At 55.6% G+C, this 27058-nt stretch overlaps 1 protein-coding gene across 1 annotated transcript in view; it reads left to right on the top strand.

Annotated features, from left to right (window-relative positions):
* DAGLA (diacylglycerol lipase alpha) overlaps positions 1–26600 on the top strand; it is a 64735-nt gene extending 38135 nt beyond the window's left edge. Inside the window, exons 2-20 of the mRNA XM_053562051.1 lie at positions 351–489; positions 896–1107; positions 2511–2612; positions 3085–3223; positions 6664–6751; positions 8779–8913; positions 9559–9636; positions 11403–11527; positions 15173–15326; positions 15760–15843; positions 15935–16012; positions 16373–16453; positions 17317–17459; positions 17774–17842; positions 18130–18202; positions 19395–19591; positions 20309–20438; positions 21016–21203; positions 23097–26600. Coding sequence (XP_053418026.1) covers positions 395–489; positions 896–1107; positions 2511–2612; positions 3085–3223; positions 6664–6751; positions 8779–8913; positions 9559–9636; positions 11403–11527; positions 15173–15326; positions 15760–15843; positions 15935–16012; positions 16373–16453; positions 17317–17459; positions 17774–17842; positions 18130–18202; positions 19395–19591; positions 20309–20438; positions 21016–21203; positions 23097–24063 — 3138 coding nt within the window. The 5' untranslated portion in view covers positions 351–394 and the 3' untranslated portion in view covers positions 24064–26600. The remainder of the gene's footprint in view (positions 1–350; positions 490–895; positions 1108–2510; positions 2613–3084; positions 3224–6663; positions 6752–8778; positions 8914–9558; positions 9637–11402; positions 11528–15172; positions 15327–15759; positions 15844–15934; positions 16013–16372; positions 16454–17316; positions 17460–17773; positions 17843–18129; positions 18203–19394; positions 19592–20308; positions 20439–21015; positions 21204–23096) is intronic.
* Positions 26601–27058: the final 458 nt, after the last annotated feature.

Here is a 27058-nt window from a genome sequence, read left to right as displayed (position 1 = left end):
ATGAAAAGACCATAAAGAGGATAGAGCTGAGGGGGAAGGAGCGCGTTAGCCTAGAGTCATTAATAGAACTGAACAGTTGATGCTGGGGTAACCCTAGGCACAGGCTGATCTCAGAGAACCAGTGCCAGTCATGGGGGACAGGAGAGTCCTCAGAGGTAAGGCTATAGCCAGTAACCTGCTGCTGAGCTCCTATGTGTTGGTTCCTGCCCGTGGGGCTTAGGACTTGTGGCCAGTTCTGAAGAGGCTTGTGTTACTGGCCACACCAGGGACTGGCCCAGAGGCTCAGGAAGGTGCTGGCCCTGGATACTGCTGCTTACTAGGTAGCTACAGGGTCTTCTGCTTTCTTCCAGGAGGTGAGCGCCAGGCCCACTGAGCCTCTGCAGAGCTGCCAGCCATGCCTGGGATTGTGGTGTTCCGGCGGCGCTGGTCTGTGGGCAGTGATGACCTCGTTCTGCCAGCCATCTTCCTCTTCCTTCTGCACACCACCTGGTGAGTCTCCAGGGCTGAGGCCACAGTCCTGAGTTTGGGGAGAAAGGCTTGGAAGGAAGCTTTCTGGCCATTTATTCCTTCCTGCCTGGGCCTGAGTCCTGTTTTTGTCATGACCTCAGCTTCCATGAGCAGGTGTCTGAAACATTGAGACCCTTAGGGCAATGCCTACATAAAGCCTAGAGGCCCGACATCAGTGCTGAGCAGGGTTGCTATGCTCTTTCCCAGTGGCTGTCCGCTGGCCCTCCTGCTCTCCCTTCCCTGTCCCCAGATGTTTTACTGGATGCCCACACCCTTGGAGGCATATGATGCCAGGTGGGCAGAGTCCATGCCAGGACGGGGCCTGCCTACTAGGGGCGGCTGAGTTGCAGGGGTTGCCGGCCTTGCTTACTATGTGTTCCCACGATAGGTTTGTGATCCTGTCTGTGGTGCTCTTCGGCCTGGTCTACAACCCGCACGAGGCCTGCTCCCTGAACCTGGTGGACCACGGCCGCGGCTACCTGGGCATTCTGCTGAGCTGCATGATTGCCGAGATGGCCATCATCTGGCTAAGCATGCGTGGGGGCATCCTCTACACGGAGCCCCGTGACTCCATGCAGTACGTGCTCTACGTGCGCCTGGGTAAGGGCTGCTGCCAGTGGAAGGACTGCTCCGGACACCCCCAGCCTCCTCCTCCTCCTGTGCCCATTCATTCAGCCAGTATTTACTGGGCAGGTGCCACGAGACAGGCTCTGTGCTAGTACCAGGGCACAGCAGTGAACTAAGACTTTCAGGGGCTGGCATACTGCAAGTCTGAGGGCCAAATCCAGCCCATGGTCTGTGTCTGTACATAAAGTTTTATTGGAACATACCCAGTTATGTATTGTCTTTGGCTACATTGGCTCTATACCAGCAGAGTTGAATAGTAACTACAGAGACTGTCAGACTCTCAAAGTCCAAGATATTTGCTTTCTACTATCCTCTTTTCTTAACCATATGCATCTGGGCAGAGCACAGCTGCTCTGTGATCCTTCTCAAAACAGGCCCAGCCCTTCCTGGGAGTCCCCTTAGGGGCAGCCTGGACCAGCTCCCCAAAGGAGCAAGGCACTTCTAACCACTTCTGGTCATTCCTCTTGAACACTTACTTTGTCCTTCTATGTGCCATGCTAAGTGCTTTTCCTGTATTAGCTGATAGGGAGCGGTATTGTCAGCCTCCTGTTATGGATAAGGAAACTGGGTCCCAGAGCATTAATTAGCTTCTTCAAGGTCCTATAACTAATAAGTGTGAAAGTGTCGGACTGGGATTTGAACCCAAGCCATTGGACTCCAAAGTCTGGGCTCTTAGCTGCCACACTATGCTTCCTGGCTTCCCATGCTGCCCCTGGGAGGCTGCCAGATCTCCTTCTCCCACCCCAAAACCTCCCCTTCAGCCTCAGCCTACATTGATGGCCTGAGCAGGGTGCAGACCTTGAGTAGCTTGGCTGCGGGGGCTCTTCCCTCTTCCTCCCTCAAGTTCTAGAGGTTTCTTTCTGAGAAATGAACGCTTTCTCACCTAATTTTTACCTAGTCCTATGGCATAGACATCACCACTCCCATTTTATAGTTGGAGAAATAGAGACTTAGAGAGATTAAGTAACTCGCCTAAGATACATCCAATTCCAGAGTTCATGTATATGATTGTGAAACTCTGAAAGAACGAGGAAATGCCTCTTCCATCACCAGCCTATCCAGCTACCTTCTCAGGGAGGCACCAGGGACCGAGGGCACATGAGCAAGGGCAGGTGGTGGGTATATTGCAAGAGACCGGGCAGGGCCGGCAGGGCCAAATGGTGATGAGACAGCATTGGGGCCCAAGAGGCAAGGGAGTGGCAGGGGTCTGATACAGGCTGCTCTGCCCTTGTTGCTAAACTGGCTGGAGGCTCTGCAGCCTCCCTGTAGTCCCTCTGAATGCCCTCTGCAGCAGGGAGATCCAGGCTGAGGCTCCTGGGCCCTTCCCTCAGGGGCAGGCAGTGACCATCTTTCAGCCAGGCCTGCTCTCCTCATAGCCATCCTGGTGATCGAGTTCATCTACGCCATTGTGGGCATCGTCTGGCTCACCCAGTACTACACCTCCTGCAATGACCTCACTGCCAAGAATGTCACCCTCGGTATGTCTGGGCAAGGCTCGCTGGAGCCTCAGCTAGCCCTGGGGGTGGAGTGGTTGGAGTCAGTTTAGAGGGGAGGAAGGATGGAACCCACCAGAGGGCAGTGGTTCTGTGTTGGCTGGGCAAAGCTGCTTTCTTCATCCTTGTGGGCTGCCATCCACCCTCAGTGACTCTGGTCTGGGGAGTAACAACAGGTCCAGAGATGCCCAGGGCAACAGTTGAGGCTCCTCAAAAACTCCTTGGGACTCCCCAAAGTCGTCTCCTCTGTGCCAAGGGTGGGCCTTGGGGTCACACTGCTCAGCAAATGGATGGTCACATGTGGCCAGAGCCTGGGAACAGGGGCTTCTGAGCCTTGCTCTTGGGCCCCAGAAGCAGTTGAGGGTAGAGACTCTTTTGTCAGAGCTAGTAAGCCTGACGGTGTCCCCAACTAGTAAGCGAGCGAGGTATCCCCTTGCTTCCCACTGCCACCCTCCAGGGATGGTTGTCTGCAACTGGGTAGTCATCCTCAGTGTCTGCATCACTGTCCTCTGCGTCTTCGACCCCACGGGCCGCACTTTCGTCAAGCTGAGAGCTACCAAGAGGAGGCAACGCAACCTGCGGACCTATAACCTGCGGTCAGTCAGCTGGGTGGGTGGGCTATCCCTGGAGGGCTTTGCTGACCAGTAGTCAGAGGTGAGCTCTCTGCTATCCAGAAGGCTTCCTCAGAGCTCCCAGACTGCATGTCAGCCTCATGTGAGCCTCGGGCTTTAGTCAAACACTTAACCTCTCCCAGCCTCACCAGCCCAGTCTATAAAGTGAGTGTAACAGCATTTCCTGCCTTCTGATATTGTTGTGAGGTATAAATGAGATAAAATGTGCAAAATAACTCAGTGCTCATATTTGGCAGGTGCTCAGTAGATAGTAGCTATTGTCATCCTTGTTATCACCACCAGCACTAATGATGACAATGATATTAACAGTAGAAGACATTGGCTCGGTGCACGTAGCTCAGCGGCTGGGGCACCAGCCATATACACCGGAGCTGGTGGGTTTGAATTCGGCGCAGGCCCGCCAAACAACAATGACAACTACAACCAAAGAATAACCGGATGTTGCGGTGGGGGCCTGTCATTCTAGCTACTTGGGAGGCTGAGGCAAGAGAATCACTTAAGCCCAAGAGTTTGAGCTCGCAGTGACGACATGGCACTCTACCCAGGGTGACAGCTTGAGACTATGTCTCAAAAAAAAAAAAAAAAACCAACAAAAAACAGTAGAAGACATTTATAAACCCAGCCAAGTATTGCACATAGGAAATTATAACAATGCTGTGAGGTAGCTGTTATCTTCCCCATAAGACAGATGGAGAGACCAAGGTACAGAGAGATTATAAGACTTGCCTGAGGTAACAGAACTAGTGAATGGTGAGGCTGTGAAACTACTAGGATTCAGGGATTGTAAGACGTTAATCAAGGAAACCTTCCTGGAGGAGGTGCGTTTTGCATGGTGTTTTAAAGAAGGAAGAAAATGCCATGGCAGTAAAAATAAGGGCGGTCACTCAGGGCTAGACGTGAGCAAACCCCACAGCCTTATTTCCTGTTTATTGAAAATAAAAAGGAGGAGGTTTCCAGGTTCCAGTAACTCCTGTTAATTGAGCTTCTGCTGAGTCCTTTACACGATGAGTCTCTGTTCAATTCTTTTGCCAACCCCGGTGCAGTTGTGTGACCCATTCTGCAGATGAGGAATCCAAGTCTCAGAGAAGCCAGGTCACTTGCTCTAGATCACACTGGTAGGGGTGCAGAACTGGCACTCAGTCTGCTGGCTCAGCCCCGGGAGCAGGCTGCTTAGGCCCTACTGTCAAGCAGAATTCTCCCTATCCCACCCTCCCGCACCTCTATGCTCAGCTCCCCTCGGACCTTCCACGGCAGCCCAGCACTGTAGCTAGAGCCACACCCATGCCTGGTCTGGCCACCTCCCAGCCAAAAATGTCAGGTCCGCAGCCAAGGCCTTGGAGCCCATTTTCCCTCCCAGCTCAGCTGGCCCCCACCACTGCCCATCCTACTTGTTCACTCTGAGTACATGTCCCCCACCCAATCTGATTTCAGGGCTCCTTGGGTCCTGGAAAAAATAAATCTTCCCTTCTTGACAGTGGTGATTGTCTTTGTGGCCAGGGCAGCCAGTGACTTTGCAGTGGGGCTGGCGGTTGCTGTCATTTTGATTAGACAGCTTTCCTGCAGTTTTTGGGTCCTGTGAAGGAGGATAAGAGGCCTTGGAGTTCCCAGGCCCTCAGCCTCCTGTGGTTTCTCCAGCTCTTCTGTGGGGCTTGGGAGGGCAGCTCACGTGAGTGGTTGCTCACGTCTAACCACTTCTCAGAATGTTCTTCATTTGCTCTCCTTTTGCTCTAAAACTTACAAATAGTTTTTTCAGACATTTTCAATCCGGCAACTTCCCAGTGTGGGGACCCTGCTGCACCATACTCTTAGGTTATTCTGGTTTCTGAAAATCAGGACACCGTTTAAGTCCTTGGCCCTTTCTCCTTCCAGTGAATTCTGAGGGTGGTTATTCCCAGCACTGCTCCTTGGAAGCCTTGACCTTGGATTTTTACAACAGAAATGTCCACCCTCCTTTCATTTTAGTGAGATGTGAGGCAGAGTGCTGCAAGGGCCAGGAACTTTCTTTCCAGATATGGCATGTGGCTTCCTATCTAGGTCTTGGTAGCCTTATTGATGCACTAGACCAAACCTGTCACCTCACTCACTCCTGAAATCATCCACCTCCTGGTGTTTATAAATGGTACTGTAGTAAAGTATAGCGTCAGCACTTTCATCAGGCCAGACGCCCAGTGGGAAATTCTCCTTGATCTCCATTAGGTTAGAGAGCTTTAAAAAATGTAATTCTCTTAGATTCCAGCTTGGTCAGCACCGTGTCTGTGCATCAAGCCCTTAGAAGGTAGGACATTGGTTTAGGATGCAATGCTCCCCAAGTCCATAACAGTTGGTAAATCCCTAAAGCAGCACTTCCCTTGTACCATTTCCTGAGCCTCTCCTACAGCCCTAGAACGCCCTGTGGGTCTCCTGTTTCCTGTGGCCAGCCACCTAGTGCAACCAAGTTCTGGGAGCAGGAAGTGTTCCTTGGCCACAGAGAGGAGCCAAGAGGCTCAAGGAATTATGTGGCTAGTGACTCCTGTAGGATGTTAAGTGCCTTGAACATATTTGAGGGCCACTTTTGCCTTCCCCTCATGACCTCTTAAAAGCACCAGGCTTTTAAGGGGCCAACACATGGCACAAAATCAAGCTTCTCCTCTTGCCGGCTTTGGAAGTCCATGTTTTTAATGTTGGATCTCTTATCTTTATGCCCAAATACACTGGCTTCTGGACACCTAGCATGGGAGGGGCGTTTATGGATAACTGGCTCTGTCTTTAGGTATAGACTCCTGGTTACCCTGATTCCCCTTCTGAACAGCTAGACCCATCTGGGGGCGGGGAATGGATGGGGTAACCATGTCAGTGAGGAGTGGGAACCCTCCCTACTTGGCTGGCAGATTGAAGGAATTGGGAAACGCAGAGGCTCATTCAGTCTGCAAATTTCCTATAAGTACAGAGTTTGTGAGTATCTGGTATCCTTTCTGAGGAGAAGCAGGTCTGTCTGGCAGGTCTGTTCCAGGCCTTGGAATGGAGATTATGGAGAGGCCCAGCACTTTGCTGACATCTTCCAGGGCTTTGGTTTGAGCCTTTGGACACTTGGGCTGCAGAGTAGCCTACACTTTGGGCTCCTGGCCCTGAAGCCCTAGGGCATGCTCAGTCTTCCAAAAGCCATGGACCATCCCCCCAACCCTTGGTTAACAGCACATACTATCTTAGGTTAGCAGAGCCTGCCAGGGAGTGCCCATACTGGCTGATAGCCAGGTCACTGGCCACCTAGCTTTGGCCAGGCCTGGGCCTTGTTCTCCCCCAGACCACCTGCTGAGGAGCCCTTTGGTAGGGTCCTGGGAACAGGCCTCCATGTTTCCATAACGTCTGGGCCCAGCTCTTCTGCTGCAGCCCCCTGCCTCACGCATGCCAACTCTCTGCCTTTGTAGGCACCGCTTAGAGGAAGGTCAGGCCACCAGCTGGTCACGCCGGCTCAAAGTGTTCCTCTGCTGCACTCGGACAAAAGACTCCCAGTCAGTAAGTACTGAAAAGTCATTTCCCTTGGGCTCACGTCATGTGGTCAGGTGACACGGGGGCCTTTTGCTCCTTTGGCAAAGCCAGGAGGGCCAGGGCTGGTGGAAAAGAGCAACATCTCCAGCGTGGACAAGGTGAAAAATCTGCTCACACTTGAACACGCAAGACACTGCTTTGTCCACTTGCTTTGTCAAGGGAGCAGAGAGATGTGAAGACTTTGTATTGGCCCCCTTGGAACTTACAGCCTAGTTTAGGAGAAGAAATACTCAAAAGTCAGGGCAACCCGAAGGCAGAGAAAAGTGGCACGTCACTAGCAGCAGAACACCTGGAGGAGCAGTAGACCATCTACATGGCCCAGGCTGCACCTGGGGGCTCTGAGGGGTGCCCAGAGGGGCCAGGCCTGGTAATGCCAAGTCTCTTTAGAAGGAAGGCAGGGTCAGCTGGGGGCGGCCCCTGGGCGGAGGCTGGGCCCTGGACTCCTTGAGGGGTGCCCTGTAGCGGGGCAGGGACCTTAGAGATCATCCAGTCCCACCCCTCGTTTTGCAGATCAGGCAGCTGAGGCCCAGAGAGGTGGACTGACTTGCTCAGCGTCCCACAGCTAGTTAGTAGCAGAGCCAGTGAGGTCAGGAGACCACTCCTCCCTGAGGCAGACAGCACAGTGCCTCCACGGAAGCCACCGGGAAGCCTCCAGTGGCTCCTCCCCACCAGCCACCCCTGGTGAGCCGTAGAGTGAGTAATCAAGTGTAAGAAAGCCCCGAGGTCCCCTGGCGGGTGGGGAGAATCCCCGCAGGTCTCTCTCTGGGGAGGTGTGAGGGGTCACGGCCTAGGGCCTGGGCCTCAGACCAGCCATGCAGAGGGCAGACGGAGGCTGGGTCTGCCCCTGTGGAGGGCTTGCCCACCCCTCGTAGGCACATCCGACCCTGGTGAAAAAAGAAAAAGGGAGCACATCCCAGGGGAGCCCCAGAGCAAGGGTCCCTTAGACACTGACAGCCCAGGGGCCAGGTCCAATCTAAAGCACATTTTGATCAGCCTGTGCTACATTGGTTAAAAATGTGGATTGGATGCCAACATTTAAAAATCAGGGTGTTTACACAAATGTCCGTATTTTTTAATTTGGCAATGCCGGCCCTCTCCCAGGGCCAGTCAGCTGGAGCTGAGTAGTAGCTGGTCTGTTTGGCCTCACTAGGCATTTGAATTTGCGGCCCTTGATTTATTCTCTTGCAAGTGCCAGACACTCAAGGGTGCAACCTGGTGGGACAGAATTAGTTGCCCTGGGTTTGTTCCCACCTCTGTCTCTCCTGAAAGGTTAGGGAAGATGCTCTAGGCTCCAGCGTGGTAGGAGGCATGGAAGACTCAGAGCACACCAGCCTTGCCTCTCTCTACCTTTCCTCCTCCTGCCCAGACCCAGACAAGGGCTTCCCCCAGGAGCCTAGAGGGAAGCCAGAGGGGCCATTGGCATGGCAGTAACACTGTTTCTCAGGCACACTGTAGGGGTCACTGAGCCAGTGGCCCATGGGCAGCCGGGGGAGGGGACCTAAGATTGGGGTGGGGGCCTTCCAAGGTCATAGCTGATAGGGCAGAAACAGCCAGGGGCTTAGTTTGGTTTCTGTGTTCAGGAGAAAGACTATAGCAAAAATAATCCTGGGCCATCCAGGCCTGATTCCCAGAATCCAGGGAAAAGGGCAAAAGAAATGGCTCCAGTTGGCACCTATGCTTGGTAGACGGTGATTGCTACAGGGACCCCAGGAGAGTAGAGGGCCAGGAGGCAGAGGAAGAAGGGTCAGTGTTGTCCCTCCCGGTTACTGCCAGGTCTGTGAGGGCCACAGACTTCCCCCAGATAGGGCTCTCAGGGTCACAGCTGCACGGGGCTGCTTGGGGGTCACACCTAGCTGGTAATGTGGAGGTGCCGGGGGCGAGCCTGCCCAGGGAGCCTAGATCAGACGTTTCCCAGCCTGGGGGATTTACTCTTGGTCTCTTGTCCTCTCTCCTGCTCCCCTGCTACCGCCTCTGGCCTTTCCTGAACCATACAGGATGCCTACTCGGAAATTGCCTACCTCTTTGCTGAGTTTTTCCGGGATCTCGACATCGTACCATCCGACATCATTGCTGGCCTGGTGCTGCTCCGGCAGCGGCAGCGGGCCAAGCGCAACGCTGTGCTGGACGAGGTAAGGGTTGTGGCCCCTCCTCCAGGCAGCTGCCCCCACACCGCCCTCCCAGGCCCCTTCCCATGGGCTCCCAGAGATCACACACCCTCTCTAGAGGTCACATACCCTCTTGAGCCCTGGAGGTCACCTGCTGCTTGCCTCTCCGCTGCCCTGCTCGTCCTTCTGCCAGCTTCTCCACGACTATTGCTTCAGTGGCCTCCCTTTCCGGGCCATGTGCACCTGCTTCTGGGGCCAACCTCCAAAGGACCTCTAATCCCAGGGGCCTAGTGAATGACTTCGAATCGCAGGGGCCTAGTGAGTGCCTGCTCCGCACTTTAGGCATCTGTATTTGCCACTCTATCCCCACATCCTCGCCAACACATCCATCCAAGTTAGGGTCTCTCAGCATCTCAGAGCAAATGTCTTCCCCCCTGGTGAGGCCTGGGAGCATCCCCAGAGATGTGACGCTTTGGGTAGAAGGGGAGCAACTAGAAATATGGGGAAACTTCAGAAGCTGAGTACATCTTGGAAGAGTGAGAAGCCACCTGCTCTATGGGCTTCTCAGGCCTTCGGGAAGCAGACAGAACCCGAATTCTGGACCCCCTTTCTCAGCCATGAATTTGGCCTGGGGCAGCAGGTGCCCTTTTCACCTGCCTGCTCTTACAGGCAAACAATGACATCTTGGCCTTCCTGTCTGGGATGCCAGTGACCAGAAACACCAAGTATCTCGACCTCAAGAACTCGGTGAGTCAGAAATCACCTCCCATCCCACCCCGGGCTTTGTCCCTCCCCTCTCTGCCAGAATGACCTAATCAGATGCCTTGCAGTGCTAATCGCACATCTCCTGACCAGTTCCCCTGTTGGCTCTGCAGAGAGCTGTCCTGCTCAGATGATGCCCTCACAAGCACCTCCACATCGTGCTGGTTCTACAGACAAATCCCCTGCTTCCCTTTAGCCAAGCTCAGACAGGTTTGGTCCTGGCCTTTTGAAGTTACAAAGTGCTTCACAAGGGTGAGCTGCTGCTGCTGTTACAAAAGACCATGAGACATAGCACTTTGGTGCCCAAGCTTTTTTAGTAGGCGAATCTTTCCTCAAGCACCTTTCGTAGAAACTGGGAAAGTTGAGGCTGATCCCACAGAAACCACAGTTGGCAGCAGGGAGAGGCTGTCATTGCCTTGGGAAACAAACCAATTTGGGTGTGTATCTACTTTACCACCTGCGTCTGTGGCCTTGAGCAAGTCCCTCACCCCTTCTGAGCCTGTCCTTGTATCTGTGAAATGACCCCAGGCATGCCTTGCATACAGAGCTGGGAAGAGATGAGCTATCCCAAGTTCAGGTCAGGATGCTGCTAGAATTATTTAGCTGCTCCTTAGAAATCCCAGACCCTTAGAAAAGTCTCCTTCTCATTGCCTGTCCACACTCCCCAAAGCAGGCATTTGTGTCCTCCTGAAAGATATCCATGTCCAGAGCAGGTGCCCCAAGCCAGCTGTCTCCATTTAGCAGGGTCTGCCTGGCTGTTCTTACCACCTCTCATGGTGGGGAGCTGGCCAAGGCAGGCAGCTGCAGGCCTTGGGGTGCTGGGGTCCACACCTGCCACCTGGCAGAGGCTGCCGGCACCTGCCCTGCCCTGCCAGCCTGCAGGGAGTTCCCAACTTGGAGAGGATAATTACACCTTGCTCTCATTCCTGAAGAGCAGACAGAGCTGGCCAGGGACATTTCCGCCCCTCTGGGCCCTGATTAAGGCACTACCTGTTTCACTTCACAAGGTGACTAATCACCATCCTTAACTTTTACAAGGTGACTAATTCCCTCTAAGTGCTTGAGTCTCCCTGGTGCCTAGGGCAGTCAGAGCTTGGCTGGGACACCACTACCTCCTCTTCCCTACAGCCTACAGCTGATAACCACCTTGAGTTCCAGACTGGGCCTTTTTCTAGAGAGATCCCAATCTCCCCCAGACATGGCCCCTCCCCAGAGCCTTGGAAGTTTTATGGAAGACACCATAAGTCAGGTTGGAGTCTCCTATTTGTAGACAAAGAACTGAGAACCTAAAAGGTTTGATCTCCTTGCCCAGCATGGCCTGCTCTGCTGCCCAAGGCCTGGACACCCCCAGCTGGAGGGCCTGGGGCCTCTCAGGGTTAAATTTTCCCAATAGCACAGTCCTTTCTCTGGGCCTGATTGCTGAGGTGCGGTGAGTCACCCCCTCAGTTCTCTTCCCTTCCCTGGAAAACAGGCGAGGAAATCGATCCAACGCTCCAAGTGATTTTCTGTCCCTAAACCATTAATTCTGAGATTGGAGCAACAGGACAGGTCTCAGGAGGATCCGTGCCCTGGTTGCATGGAGATAATTAGGGAAATGCAATTACCGTCTGGAGCAGCAGTCCAACCTCCAAGGCTTGGGGCCCCACACCTTAGGAGGACACCAGCAGCCCCTCCCTCTGGGGTGTGGACCTGCAGGGCCTTGGGGCAGAGGGAGGGTGGGAGGTAACCACCCTCCACCTCTTGTCTTCCAGCAAGAGATGCTCCGCTACAAAGAGGTCTGCTACTACATGCTCTTTGCCCTGGCTGCCTACGGGTGGCCCATGTACCTGATGCGGAAGCCCGCCTGTGGCCTCTGCCAGCTGGCCCGGTCTTGCTCGTGAGTACCCTGCTTGTCCCAGCACCGATATTGCCTCCCTTCCCAGTGCCAGGAGAGGCTGAGAAAATGAAGCTGGATGCTTCTCCTAAACAGGACTCTGCCTACTGCCCTGCTCCTCCCCGCCCTTTGGCTTGAGTTCTCTTCCTGACCTTCTCTGGGCCCTTTCTAGGTCTGCATTATCCCTGGGCAATGTCATTGTGGACTTTGGAATCACACAGTCTGGGTTTAAATCAGACTTGTTACTTGTAGGCTTGGGCAAGTTGGTCTACCCCGCTGAGCCTCAGTTTCTTTATCTGTGAAATGGGAGTGTTGATCCCCATGGAATTTTTTTTGGAGAGGACGAAAGGAGATATTGCATAATGTCCACACCACTGGTTCCCTTCCCCTTCTGGTTCTCTCTCTCTGCCCCCTCAACCATTCTGTTCTGCCCACATTTTCCCTTTTCTCGCCTCCCCTCCCCCTCCTGTGTTTTGCCTTTCTGGCAGGGAGGCCTAATCCATAGAGGTCTGTGGAAAGGCACCAAGAATGCCCTTTAGAGGCTGTGAGCTTTCACAGGGAGCTGAGAGGGGCCTCAGCCCAGGTCTGTCCTGCAGCCTGGCTCCATCCTTAACCTACCAGCTGGAGGTGGGTGGACTCTGTTTTCCTAAGTGGGCCAGAAAAGGGCACCTGCTCCAGGGAGAACCTCCCCATCCTTGGTGCCTCTGCCCTCAGCTCGTGCCAGGCAAAAGGAGGACAGCTCCCTGGGCTCCTGTTCTGGAAAGGCTGGCATGCAGGCGAGCAACTTCTGTCCTTGATGCCTCTTCCCTGGGGGTCCACAGCAGCCACACCTGCTCTGTGGTACCCTCACTTTCCTCAGAAAGCTGGGTGGTTCTCAGGACCTTATCCTCACCATCCTCTAGTGCAGCAGTTCTCAACCTGTGCGTCGCGACCCCTTTATAACAATGAAAATACATTGCGGCATTAGGAAGGTTGAGAACCACTGCTCTAGTGGCTGATCAGAAAGGACTAGGGCACCTCATGTCCCTTCCCACCTTTGCCAGCTGCACATGGCTGCCATTCTTCCCTGTATCCCGAGCCCACTGTGGCTGAAAATGTCTCACAATGAGCACCAAGCCAGGAGTCCTAAGCCCTGGGCCCTAGTGGGCCCTGTTCCATTACTCACAGTGCGAAGTATCTCTTGAAGCCTCAGTTTCCTCATTTGTGACGGTGGTATCTGTCCAACCTGCCCATAGTATGTTTCAGAATCTAAAGAATCACTGAAAGGGTGGGCTCTTTTGGTGCTCTGCAGACAGGAGGCATATTGATGTTTGCATCAGGTTCTTTAGTGCTACAGAGAGACAGTCGTGAGTGCAGAGGGTCCTCAGACCCCATGAGAGCCCAGCCAGGCCCCTGCCTGGAAGGACCAGGTGCTTTGGTGGAAGAGAAGAGGCATACCTGCCGCAGCACAGGCCCACAGACCAGGATGTCAGGGCAGAAGCCAGAATCCAGTGCCCTTCTCAGCACCCCAGGCTGCTCCTGGGCCAGCCAGAGGAAGGGCTGCCCGCCTGCCTTGGGGCCAGGCCTTTCACCTGGCAATGGTTCTTCCATCCTTCCCTTGGCCTGGCTGCCCTCCGGAGACCTCGCTTAGCTCCAGCCCTGCCCTGGATCTGTGGTGGGTCTCTCTCCCCTGGGCAAGAGAAGCCCTGCGAGGGACCAGGCTAGCACTCAAGCCCTATAGCCTCCTCACGGTGGGAGCACTGCCCCAGAAGATGCCACTGCTGACCCTCAGATTCCTGGCTCAGAGGAAGCCCTCTCTCTGGAGAGGATGAGCCACCACTTGGTGAGCACCAGTTATGCATCTTGGGCCTTTGACCTCACACCAGCCTCATGAAATAGCAGTCAGCATTCATTCCCACAGAGGGAAAACTGAGGCTAAGAACCCTCGCATTTGAGAGGGGACATATCGGAGTATCCGAAGGCCATGCTGTTACAGCCTTGTGTGTGGCTGAGGTTAGAGAGAGAGGGACGGGTACCATAGGATCCCAGGCCCCCAGACCAAGGTCTGCCATGGGGGAGGTCAGGGTCTCCCAGCATGCTCTGGGGCCATCTCCCACCCTCAGGCCCTGTGGCTTTCTTAGGGAAGAAAATGTGTAACAGGCCTGCAGGCGCAGCTCTTCCAAATGGGGACGAACCTCCCAAGTTTCACTGAAATCCAGGATTCTTTTTTTTTTTCGTAGAGACGGAGTCTCACTTTATGGCCCTCAGTAGAGTGCCATGGCCTCACACAGCTCACAGGAACCTCCAACTCCTGGGCTTAAGCGATTCTCTTGCCTCAGCCTCCCAAGTAGCTGGGACTACAAGCGCAGGATTCTTAATAAAATCTTATCTGTTACCCCATGTCAGCTGGCAGACCTGGTCACATGCTCCAGGCTCCGATGCCTGTTTTATTGGGTGCTGGCTCCCTCTGGTGGCTTTCGGAGCAGCTGCAGCTAGCTGGGTGCCCAGCCCAGAGGCTCCCTTGGTTCACTTTTGTGGGGCCTACCGTGTGCCTGGGGCTATTTTTGGCTCTGGGGACGTAGCTGTGAGCCTGCCCCATGGAGTGCACTGCCCAGCAAGGAGGCAAACAACACATAAACAAGGGGATGTGTAGTATGTGGGAGCAGATAGGTGCTGTGGACCGACCTAAAGGTACCTGTGGGATGGGGAATGCCCAGTGGCAAGGGTAGCCTGGCTACGCTAGACTGAGGTGGCCAGGGAAGGCTTCCTTGTACTGTAACATTTGAACAGAGGCCTGAGGACGTGAGGACAGAAAGGCATTTGGGGCAGAGGGTGCTGCAATGCAAAGGTGCTGAGGTGGGACTGTGTCCGGGTGTCTGAACAGGGGCAAGGAGGCGAGAAACCAGGCTAGGTGGGGTAAACAGGGCATCACTGCAGGGTCTTAAGTGGAACACGGCGTGGCCTGACTTCTCTTAAAAGGGTCACTCTGCTGCCAAGTTGACAGGGCGGCTGATCATGACCACTGCACTGCTCTCAGGTGGATATGGGGGAAGGGGTGGAGGTCTGGTCCTGAGACTGAAGGCGAAGCTGAGTAGATGTGCTGAGCAAGTGGCGTGGTTGTGGCAAGCTGTGCTGGAATACCTGGTGGGGCTCTGGGAGGATGGGGTTGGGCAGCCAGGGACAGGGTTTGGGTCCTGGAAGTTGCTGGATGTCTAAGGGGAGATGTTGCATAGGTGGTTGGGTGGTGGCACCTTGAGGTCGGAGCAGTTCTAGGTAGACTCCCAGGCACATGAGGATAAGGCTGCATCTAAGCCCAGGGTGCACAGGAACAAGCCCAGCTGGAGGGATGTGGAAGGCCGGACCTCAGTGTCAGTGCCATGAGGAGGCCTATTCTGGAGGAGAGATCCCAGAAAGGAGGGATCCAGCCAAGTGGGAGAGAGACAGGCCCCTGGTCTTGCTGCTAAGATCTCAAGTAAGAGGAGGGCTGGGAATGGCCAATGGATTCGGCAACGTGGAGGTCACTCAGGACTTAGCAAAGGGCATTTTTGAGATGATTTTAGAGAAGGGATGGAGCTGAAAGCTCAACTGTACTTGGTTTTAGGAAGGATGACAGGGGAAGATTGCCGTCAGGGGTTCCCTGGCCCTGAGCTCTCTGCCACCCCACCCCAGGTGCTGCCTGTGCCCTGCAAGGCCCCGGTTTGCCCCTGGAGTCACTATTGAGGAAGACAACTGCTGTGGCTGTAATGCCATTGCCATCCGGCGCCACTTCCTGGATGAGAACATGACTGCAGTGGACATTGTCTACACCTCCTGCCATGATGCGGTGAGTGCAGGGGAGGGCTGGGGCCTGGTATTGCCAGCAGCAGGCAACTAAAGGCCTGGGGGTGCTGAGCCCATCCTTCTAGGCCTTCTCTAGCGAGGCAGACCAGAGGTAGGCCTCTCCTCCCCGACCCTGGCCTGAACTACCTCTGGGTAGGGAGGGAAAGTGGACACCAACCTCACACCCAGCACTTTGGGGAAAGGAAATGAGGTCAGGGGCAGTGAGGCTTTGGGGAGGGGCTGCTGCCTATCTGGACTCAGCAAGCAGAATGGCCACACTCAGGGCCACTCGAGTGAGCAAGGAGCTGGGTCAGGCAGGAAATACAGTGTCCCTGGGAACCCCCAGATGTCCTGGCAAAGAGAGACTCTAAGGTCACTTTCCCTGAGTCTGGCCCCATCCAGAGGCCACTCAGGCTGACAAGCTGCCCACCTCCTAGGTCTATGAAACACCCTTCTACGTGGCTGTGGATCATGACAAGAAGAAGGTGGTGATCAGTATCCGGGGGACCCTGTCCCCCAAGGTATGCTGCCTGTGGCTTCCAGCTCCTAGGAGTGCCTGCCTTTTACTTCTGTCCTCAGCACCCCCTCACCTGTCTGCTCTCTCATCCCCAGGATGCCCTGACCGACCTGACGGGTGATGCTGAGCGCCTCCCTGTGGAGGGGCACCACGGCACCTGGCTGGGCCACAAGGTACCCACCCTGCAGCCTCACTTTCTCCCCTGCCAGCATGCAAATGCTGCTTACTGCTCATGGGCTCACTGGAACAGACTGGTCAGAGAAATGTGGTCTCGTCTGGAAGGTTCACTGCAGCCCACCCAGAGACCCCATAGCCCTACCCAACCCAGATGGGCAGTTTCTGTCAGACACAACAACCCTCTGAGCCTCAATTTTGTCATCTGTGAAGTGGAAATGATGTGATCAGTGTCCGTCAGCCCCCACAGCTGGGCTGTTATAAGGACCAAAGAGGAAAATGGGTGGGACAGGGTTAGTGAGCTGTAACCACGGTGGTTTGGCCTCCCTTTAACCCCCCTGCTATTCCTCCTAACCCAGGGAATGGTCCTGTCAGCTGAGTACATCAAGAAGAAGCTGGAGCAGGAGATGGTTCTGTCCCAGGCCTTCGGGCGAGACCTGGTGAGGCATTTTTCATGCCACCAAGCCCCGCTCTCCCTTTGGCAAGGCAGCAAAGGACCGGGGACGAGTGATGAGGCCTCCCCATTTCCCCTACAGGCCCAGCCCTTACATGCCATCTGACACCGGCTCCTATCCCTTCCTCACTTGGTCCTGCCAACCTCCTCCTCTTTTGTGCCAGCTCCTCCTGGGTACCTTGCTTGGCCCCGCCTGCCATCCTGGGTACCTGCTTTGTGCAGACACTGGAAGCACAAAGATGATATGGGCTGAGTGGCTTCTAAGTCTTATGGCTGCAGAGCCACTTTTCAGAAGGAAATTTTATGGAGCAGAAAGACAAAATAATCACAGAGCAGATAGAAGGAGTGCTGCTTTGCTGGAGGTGATCTGAGTCCTGCCCACTGGCCACTCCCAGTGCTAGCAGCACCCAGGGCCCAGCATCTACCCTTTCCAAAGCAGAGCAGTCCCTGGCCTCAGGGGACTCCAGTCCAGTAACTAGGGCAGAAGTGGATGGGGACAGGTAACCAAATGATTATAACAGAGTGTAGCCACCATGGTGATTGAAAGGTCTATCCCAGGCGCAGAAGCAATGCCTAGCAGGGAGGGAGCCACCCTGGAACATCAGGAAGGCTTTCAAGGAGGTAATTTCTGAGCAGGGTCTTACAGGATCAGTGGGGGTGTGTTAGAATAGTTTCTGTAAGCAGCCACTCTGTGGGGACCTAGCTTGGTTCCCCCTCTGCCCCAGTATCCACGCAACACAGACAGGATCCCAGGAGTCTGGGAGAACTCATTGGTGTCCCTGGTATTGGCTAAGACAGCCCACTTGGCAGGCAGTGGGGCAGGGCTCTCAGGCTTTTCTCTGTCCCCAGGGCCGTGGGACCAAACACTATGGCCTGATTGTGGTGGGCCACTCCCTGGGAGCAGGCACTGCTGCCATTCTTTCCTTCCTCCTGCGCCCACAGTACCCAACTCTCAAGTGCTTTGCCTACTCCCCTCCAGGGGGCCTGCTGAGGTGAGTGGTCTGGGGCCTCCATCTTGGCCGGAGCAGGTAGGAGTGATGGGGGCTGAGGGCTAAACTGGGCAGTTTGGCTTCCAGTCACAGGGAGCCCTGGGAACTGCCTGGTGAGTGGGGCATGGAGGAGGTTGAGGGTCAGTAAAATGCCATGCTGGGTTCTACCCCAGCAAAGCCTTAGCTGCAGGGAAGGCAGGGCAGGAAGCAGGCAGCCCAGCCTAGCACCTGCAAGCTCCTCAGAAGACCACGAGTCTGCAGCTAGAGGAGGAGCTGGGGCAGCTCAGCTTCAGCTTCCACCTCCGCTTCCCTCACAGTGAGGATGCCATGGAGTACTCTAAGGAATTTGTGACTGCCGTGGTCCTGGGCAAAGACCTCGTCCCCAGGCAAGTCACCCCTGCCCATGGTCCCCCGCCAGGCTGCTCCTTCCCCCTCTGCACCTCACCCCACTCTCAGTCCCAGTCCCTGTGTCTCCCAAGGGACCCTACCCACCCTCAGCTGCCAAGGTGAAGGCTGGTGCCTTGCCCTGCTCCACTCTGCTCTCTTTGATCCCTCTACTCCAATGATCCCAGCTGATTGGCCCTCTTGCTCTGGCTGGTATGTGCCTGCCCCCCAGTGTGCTCACCCTGTGCCCTCCCAGGGCCTCACTCGGCCCATCTGCTTCCCTCCCCAGGATCGGCCTCTCCCAGCTGGAAGGCTTCCGCAGACAACTCCTGGATGTGTTGCAGCGAAGCACCAAGCCCAAAGTGAGCTCCCGCCCTGACACCCTATCCTTGGCAGCCTTCTCCTTGTCCCCCACTGATCCCTTGGGATAAAGCACAAGAGGCCACAGTGTAGCAAGGGCTGGGTGTGGCTGGTCATCTAACTTCAGGCTGTCAGATCCTCAACATCTCCAGGCTCTATCACGGTACATATAGGGAAATTTAATGCCAGAGAGAGGGGAATTTGTTCACACGACAAGTTATAATGGAATCAGAACTGAGACCCAGGGACTCAAGTCACCTAGAACTGTTCAAAGTAAAAAAAAAGCAATCTCTGAGGCTTAGTGCTGTGAATGGGTGAAGAGAGGCCTCTGTGGAGGCCTAGCAAGATTCCCCAGGCTCAGAGAAGGCTGGAAATGACCTGTGGAGAGGATTTGGATACACTTTGTTCTGATTTTCTGCTGTGGCCAAAAAAGGGGTCAGCCCTTTCTAATCCATACCATGGCTTTAGAGGACTCTAGCAGGTTCTTCCCGTGCCAAGCTAGCCTTCAGCAGGCCAGGCCAGGCCAGGCCAGGCGCCCTGAAGCAAGCCAGGTACAGGAGGTGGCAGGCACAGACCAGTAGGTCACCTCCTTTACCCAAGCCCATGCCCCAGTAGGCCCTCGCCCCCATTTGCCAAGTCAGCCCAGTCTGAGCTGTTCCTAGCTTTGGTTCCTATGACTCTGTGGCAGGCAGGGCCTTGGGCCAGGTACCAGGTAGTGGGCGGGGCAGCAAAGCTTTGTGGGACCATGTCTGCAGGAGGAGCCTGGTTCTGGGGAGGTAAACCTACTTCTTCCAGACCCAGTCCTAGGCACTTGTTGGGTCACACCTGGCAGGTACAGCTGGACTGAACTTTGGGGTTTTTTCTGCCTCTGACTTGTAGAGTGACCTAGAGCAAGTCCCTGCCCCTCACTGGGCCTGTTTCCCCATCCACTAGATGAGGGGTTGGCTGGGCTTCCAGCCCCTTGCCAGCCCTGAAATTCAGCAATTCCTGTCCTTGGCATCTTATTGGCCATCTGGCCACCGTACACCTCAGCCTCTGCCTCTTCAGGTGGGCACCAACTTTGCTGCTCCAGCCACTGCCCTTCTCCTGCTCATCACCAACCCCCCACCTCTCACCTCCTTCACAGCACCCCTGCTTCTACCCCCTAACCAGTGCTGCTCAGCTCTGTCCCTATCTCCCCATTGCCCCACGCAGTGGCGAATCATCGTGGGGGCCACCAAATGCATCCCCAAGTCAGAGCTGCCTGAAGAGGTGGAGGTCACCACCCTGGCCAGCACGCGGCTCTGGACCCACCCCAGTGACCTGACCATTGCCCTTTCGGCCAGCACCCCACTTTACCCGCCTGGCCGCATCATCCACGTGGTCCACAATCACCCCGCGGAGCAGTGTTGGTAGGTGCTGCCCCGCATCCTGGGTCTGCTGTAGGTGGCGGGGGGTGGGGGGCCAGCCTTGGCTCAGTCACTCCTCAAGGCTGGGGGGCAAGGCTGGCAGACAATGGCCCAGGGCCCCCATAGAGGAATTTCCCCAGCCTTGGGTTAGAAATGGAAGAAGAGGCCTTCCCTGAGCAGGACTCTAAGCTCCTTTCTTGATGGTCCTAGCTTTGCCCTCGGTGTCAGCCCTTTCTTGATGGTGCCCTGGTGGGCTCACCCCTAAGGCCCTGGCCTGCTTACCCCCATGTTCTTACTTCGTGTCACTAATAGGATTGGTTGGTACATAGCTGTGAGCAAGGATGGGTGGCCAGGACAGGAGAGAGAACATGAGTGGGTGGGTAGGTAGACTTCTCCTGCATCCTGCTTTTTTGGAGGGTAAGGCCCAGGTCCCTCCTTCCCAGTGGGGGCTACCACAAAGCTGGTGAACTGGGCCTGGCAGCAGGTGGAGCAGGTGAGAAGGCTACATAGGGCTGCGGCTGAGGTGTGAGGTCGGCTTTTCCTAGGCTGAGCACAGGCCGAGACAAGCGGCCAGACCCAGGAACATAGCCCTGGGCAGAGAGCTTCTAAATCTACCCCCAGCCCTGCTAATGTGTGGGCAAAGATCAGAGCCTGGGGGTCGAGGGCCAGGCTGCCAACCCTACCCCTCAATTTCCCTCTGTTCCATTGTGTCCCTCTCAGTTGCTGTGAGCAGGAGGAGCCCACCTACTTTGCCATCTGGGGCGACAACAAGGCCTTCAATGAGGTGATCATCTCGCCGGCCATGCTGCACGAGCACTTGCCCTACGTAGTCATGGAGGGCCTCAACAAGGTGAGCCCCAGGTGCCCCCAGGAGGACAGCAACAGGGAACAGAGATGTTGGTCTCTCATCAGCACCCACAATGCTGGATCATGGTTCCCATTTCACAAATGAGGGTACTAAGGCTCAGAGAAGGTAGGTGGCTGAGCCAGGGTCCCTGGCTAGGCTCTGGTGGGTACAGAAAGACTCCACACCCCTGGCTCTTTCATATCGCCACATTGCCCCATGCTGGGGAGGCATTTAGGATACTCCCAGGGGCCTGTCTGTGAGGCAGGCTAAGGTCAGAGGTCCTGAAGGCCATCCAGAACTTAACACATGCTTGGGCAAGCAGCGACAGCCTCAGCCACTCCCACCCCACCAATTAATGAAAGGTTGGACACAGGGCAGGAGCACATCAACCTTGCCAGTCTGTGGGGCAAGACCCAGGCTTTCTCAAGGAGAAGGGACCTCAGAAGGAGAGCAGGACCCAGTGGATCCTGTGAGGCTCCGTGTGCAGAGAGGCTTGGGCCTGTGACCCTTCCCTGCTCTGGCCCCAGAGCTGGGTCTGCCGCCCCTCCACTACTACCAGTGTCCCATGTCCTGTCCACAGGTACTGGAGAACTACAACAAGGGGAAGACAGCTCTTCTTTCTGCCGCTAAGGTCATGGTGAGCCCCACAGAGGTGGACTTGACTCCCGAACTCATCTTCCAGCAGCAGCCACTCCCCACAGGGCCGCCCATGCCTGCTGGACTTGCCGTGGACCTGTCAACCGCAGACCACCGCAACAGCAGCATCAGGTGAGTCCCGGCCTTGAGCACCTCACCCAGTGCATGGTTTCAGAGTGCAGGGCACACTTATGCTCACCAGACTCTGCCTGAGAGGGTTGGACTTGCCTTACTGCTCTGGAGCCCTCTCACGCTGCTCTGATTGTCCTCCAGTCTGCCATCCCTGAAGCCCGTATGGGCTAGGGGCAATCTAGGCACACACAGACTCACAGACCTTGGGCCATGAAGACTCATGCCTACTTATACCTGAAGAGATGGACACTCATGTATTGATACACATGTGTTAGCATTGAATATAGTACATATGCAAACAAATTATCAATTATAAATACACAGATAGCCTCATGCAAACATGCACATGTGTAGGACACACACCAAAACAGAGATGGAGACACACACATATGAGGACACACAAGGACAGGCAGACATGCAAGTAAATGCATGAATGTGCCTCTGCCCAGACCCAGGCACACAGGCACACGTGGGCTGGCCAGTAGACACAGGTATTTGGTTTACATATGCACACACACAGACACAGAGGTGCAGCCAGGCTCTGTGGCTCCTGCGAGGATCACTTGAGACCAGGAGTTTGAGACCAGCCTGGGCAGTGTGGAAAAACCCCACCTCCACAAAAATTTTTTTTATAAATTAGCCAGGGCCAGGCATAGTGGCTCATACCTGTGATTCTAGCACTCTGGGAGGCCTAGGCCCGTGGATTGCTTGAGTTCAAGAGTTGAAGACCAACCTGAGTAAGAGTGAGGGGAGAGTAAGAGTGAGTTTTTCTACTAGAAATAGAAAAACTAGCCAGGCTGAGTGGTGGCAGGTGCCTATAGTCCCAGCTACTCAGGAGGCTGAAGCAAGAGGACTACTCCAGCTCAAGAGTCTGAGGTTGCTGTGAGTTATGAAACCACAGGACTCTACCGAAGACAACAGAGTAAGACTGTCGATAAATAAATAAATAAAATAAAAACAAAAACTTAGCCAGGTGTGATGGCACATGCCTGTAGTCCCAGTTACTTGAGAGGCTGAGAAGGATTGCTTGAGCCCAGGAGTTGGAGATTGCAATGAGCTATGATTGTCTCCACCCGTGCGACAGAAGCAAACACACAGGGGCACACACGTAAGCTACAGGCGCTCTTCATCTCATACATACTCTTTGGGGGCATCAGACTCTTAAGCAGTGGTTCTTCCAGGGGAGGATCTATGTCCTTGGTCACACATCTGGCCAAGTAGCTGCTGAGAAGGGTGATCTGGGCTTCCTGGCTTTTGGTAGGGACACTGGACATCTCTCCTTGCCATTTGTACAAGTCCTGTGGCAGCTGCATGACCAGATGAAGGAGCTGGTGTCCATTCTCAGTCACTGTAACTGCTGTGGCCAGCCACTCCCAATCCTTCACTCACTCCCTGCAGGCTGGTCTGCGAGTGAGGGGCTTCAACCTATAGGAGAGGAGGGAGGAACCCCGAGATGAGGGAGGAAGTGTCAGGAGCCCTAGGGGCTGGTCCTAGGGGCCAGCTGTGGGCAGGACTCTCTCCCCTCACTTCCTCCCACCTTCCCTTGATCCTCCTCTTCTCTCCCTCCCTGTCTCTAGGGCTCATGAGTGACCTAGGGCAGCCAATCTGTCAGGGCTTCAGTCTCCCATCAGTACAGCAACAGGGATACTGGTGCAGGGGACCCCAGAAGCATTCCTCGGGCCTGGTGCTCCAAGTATCAGCTCTTTTGTCTTCTGTCTTGGGTTCTCGTCTGTTGTTGTTTTAAAAATAGGCATTTCCTGTCCTAAGCCATTTAGCAGCTGCTGAACTAACTGTCCCCTTTAGGCCTACCAAGTACCTTCCAGCCAGGGAACTGGGAGGCTGGTCTCTGTCCCTTCGAAGTCTCACATCCCCTGCCCTCCTTTCCTTCTGCAGGAGCAAGTCTCAGTCTGAGATGAGCCTGGAGGGCTTCTCTGAGGGGCGGCTGCTGTCCCCAGTGGCTGCTGCAGCAGCAGCCCGCCAGGACCCTGTAGAGCTGCTGCTGCTGTCCACCCAGGAGCGGCTGGCGGCAGAGCTGCAAGCACGGCGAGCGCCACTGGCCACCATGGAGAGCCTCTCGGACACTGAGTCTTTGTACAGTTTTGACTCACGCCGCTCCTCAGGCTTCCGCAGCATCCGTGGCTCACCTAGCCTTCACGCGGTGCTGGAGCGTGATGAGGGCCACCTCTTCTACATCGACCCTGCCATCCCTGAGGAAAACCCATCCCTGAGTTCACGCACTGAGCTGCTGGCAGCTGATAGCCTGTCCAAGCACTCACAGGACACGCAGCCCCTGGAGGCAGCCCTGGGCAGCGGGGGCATCACTCCCGAGCGGCCCCCCAGTGCGGCCAATGAGGAGGAGGAAGAGGGGGGTCGTGAGGGTGGTGGGGGTGGTGAGGTGGCCCCCTGTGGGGAGCTGGCATTGCACAATGGGCGTCTGGGGGACTCGCCCAGCCCTCAGGTGCTAGAATTCGCAGAGTTCATCGACAGCCTCTTCAACCTGGACAGCAAGAGCAGCTCCTTCCAGGACCTCTACTGCATGGTGGTGCCTGAGAGCCCCACCAGTGACTACGCGGAGGGCCCCAAGTCTCCCAGCCAGCAAGAGATACTGCTGCGTGCCCAGTTCGAGCCCAACCTGGTGCCCAAACCCCCACGGCTCTTCGCTGGCTCAGCTGACCCCTCCTCGGGCATCTCACTGTCTCCTTCCTTCCCACTCAGTTCCTCGGGTGAGCTCATGGACCTGACACCCACAGGCCTCAGCAGCCAGGAGTGCCTGGCAGCGGACAAGGTCCGGACTTCTACCCCCACTGGCTGTGGGGCCAGCCCTGCCAAGCAGGATGAGCTGGTCATCTCAGCACGCTAACACCCCGGCAGCGCTGCTAGCTGCCAGACCGGAGCAGGTGGCCCTGTGGGCACCTAGCGGCTGCCTCCCGTGAGGCAGCTTTGAGGAGAGGTCCAGGGGCCAGTTTAGCCTCAGGCATGAGGCAGTGCTGCTGAGCTGGGGGTCCGCATCCCTACCTCAGCTTTGGACCCCCAGAGCCAAGGCAGCTGGGATCTGGCCCCCCAGATGGGGAGAGATGGGAAGGGCATGGAGCAGGGAGGAGCCTGGGGGCTGCAAGCAGACCACATTCAGTCCTCTTGGCCTGAGTGCCCTCCACGGGGGCATCCTGGCACCCCTTGTTCCTGATAGGCAGTGGGCAAGCTGGCTCCCCATCACTGCCTCCTGCTGCTCTCCCGGGGCCGAGATGGAGAACAGCCCTCTTCCCACATATCTCATGTGGTCCAGGCTGGCATCTGCCCTGGCCACCCCCCAGATCTGGTGCCTGCTGGCCAGCCCCCTGGGGTGACCCTCCCACCACCACGGTGGCCTGCAGTGCTGTATATGTTTACAGAAGCTGCTGGGCTTGGTTCAGGATATGTCCTGGACTTGCAAGTCCCCAGTCCTGCCCAATCACATGTTCAGTAGCCCCCTCTGAGTAGAGGCCCAAGGCAGCCAAGGGGTTTGGGGTAAAGTGGAGTCAGGACTGCCCTTCCTCTGCTTGGTGGCCCTTGTGCTAACCCCTGTGTTGATGGGCCCTGACCCCTAGGCCTGCTCCACATGCCTGCTGCTTCCTGGCTTCCTGACTTCACCTGCCCCCAGGGATTCTGGGCACTTGAAGGGTGATGGGCACTTCTTTAACCACCCCTGGCTGCAGAGTCAGAGCTCTGGCAGGGAGGAAGGCACCTGAAGCCTCCTTCCTCCAGGAGCCCCACCTGACTCCTCTATGTGACCCCTGCCATGCGTAGACAGCTCTGGGCCCTAGAATCTGATACCAACATCCCACTGCCCCCCTCAGCCTTCCCTCCTCTCTAGCCTGGGCTCCCTCCTGGGAACCAGGCCTTCCTCCCTTCCCCAATGACCTGATGGCAGGAAGGTGGGGCCAAGAATAGGGTATTGTGGACCTGGCTGGAGACCCTCTGCCCACTCTCCAGGGGAGTGGCCATGAGGACCAGGAAATGGGGGGCTGTTCTGGGGTAGCCTGAGGCTCCTTCCCTGCTGAGTTTGGGAAACAGCTGGGGAGGTGGAGAACCAACCTTTTCCCAGAGATGCAGGGAGAGGTTGTGCATGCTAGTGTTGGGCGTGTGTGTGCATGTGCATGAGTGTGCACCATTCCTGAGGAAGGGGTGCTGGGGGCCACCTGCCCTGTTTGCCCTGCCTGCTCCCTCTCCCAGCCTGCCCAGAAAACAGTCAGCAAGCGCCATGGGGCCTGTGCAGTGGGCCCTCAGGACAAACTCTGCTTCAGACACCATCTGTTCCCCTTGTGCCTGCTGTTTTGACCCTGGTTTGGAAAAGTGGTTTCTGCCAAGGCTCTGACTGCACGGCTGACTGCCTGCTTGTGCCTTGTCTCTTTGGAGGATGGTCCCTCACACTCCAGCCCAGCCCACTACCTCCTGAGTGGCTTTCCCTGATCAAGACCCACATCCCATTATCACTGGTATCTGGGCCTGACCCTGCCCACTCTCTGGTCCCCATGGGACTGGCCTGGATGGCTGCCCTGGGAACACCTCCCCACTTGACAGAGGGAACAGAGACCTGGGAGCTGGGCCTCCCTTCAGCCTCTGGGACTCCCATCCTCACTAGACTGCGGGACACTTCCCCCTGCCAAGGCACAGCCTCAGCCGAGCACAGAAGCAAGATGACATCAGTGGCCCTTAGAGTTTAAAAAACCAGACAAAATCTTAAATCAGAGGAAAGGTCCAACAAGCACCCCGGCCAGTCGCAGGGAGACACTTGAAGTCTGGCCTTTTAATTCCTCCTCTGCCAGGGTGGGTCCTGGGATCTAAGGCGGGTGTGTTGCCCACCCATGCCCAGGACTGAGCCATCAGGGACAGACGCCCCAGCCCCAAGTCTGCAGCCACACGGTGTTTCAGGCTTGGGACTGGGGCAGGCTTGGACTCAGCCCTGGACACCCAGGAGTAACCCACCCGTGACCTGCCCCTCACCAACCCCTGCAGGATGGGCCTGCTGCACAGCTCCCCTTCTGTCCCACACCACACTTGGGGGGTCTGAGCCACCCCCCTCAGCCCAGCCCAGCCCAACCCAACCCAGCTCAGCTCAGACCGACCCCACTCCGTCCCCCAGACCTGCAGCACAAGCTCTCCAGCGTGCGCTGGCCTGTCCTCCTAGGGGCCTGGGCGACTCCATATGCAATCGGTAGTGGGCAGCCGGGCCCCACAGACCTTCATGCACTCTCTATGTGCCAGTCTCCCGTGACTTTTTTGTACTTAATGTATGAAAGATCCAAACTAATATTGCTGTAAAAATGAGAGACAAATTAATATAGCTTATTCTATAAATATATCTGTATATAAAGGTTTCTGTATATTGTATAGAGCTGTGTATAAACTGGATGTAGAAGCACGATGGCCGCCTTGAATGACCTCTCTTCCCTTTGATTAGGGACTTGGGAGTTTAAGATAAAAACAGAGTTGGGGGAAGGGACTTCTGTGACTGTTCCCTGGATGAACCGGAAAGTGTAAGGGAGAAACAGGTTCCTTGGGACCAGAGCCTGTACTTGCTTTTTTTTTTTTGAGACAGAGTCTCACTTTGTTGCCCTTGGTAGAGTACTGTGGTATCTTAGCTCACAGCAACTTCAAACTTTTGGGCTCAAGCGATCCTCTTGCCTCAGTCTCCCAAGTAGCTGGGCCTACAAGCACCTGTCACAACACCCAGCTATTTTTAGAGATGAGGTTTCACTCTGGCTTAGGCTGGTCTCGAACCTGTTAGCTCAGGCAATCCACCTGCCTCAGACTCCCAGAGTGCTGGGATTATAGGCGGGAGCCACCATGCCTGGCCAACCAGAGCCTGTTCTGACCTC

The sequence above is a fragment of the Nycticebus coucang genome, chromosome 14, assembly GCF_027406575.1.
Source record: "Nycticebus coucang isolate mNycCou1 chromosome 14, mNycCou1.pri, whole genome shotgun sequence".
In the NCBI taxonomy this organism is placed as follows: Eukaryota; Metazoa; Chordata; class Mammalia; order Primates; family Lorisidae; genus Nycticebus; species Nycticebus coucang.
This window is presented reverse-complemented; position numbering and strand designations above follow the sequence as displayed.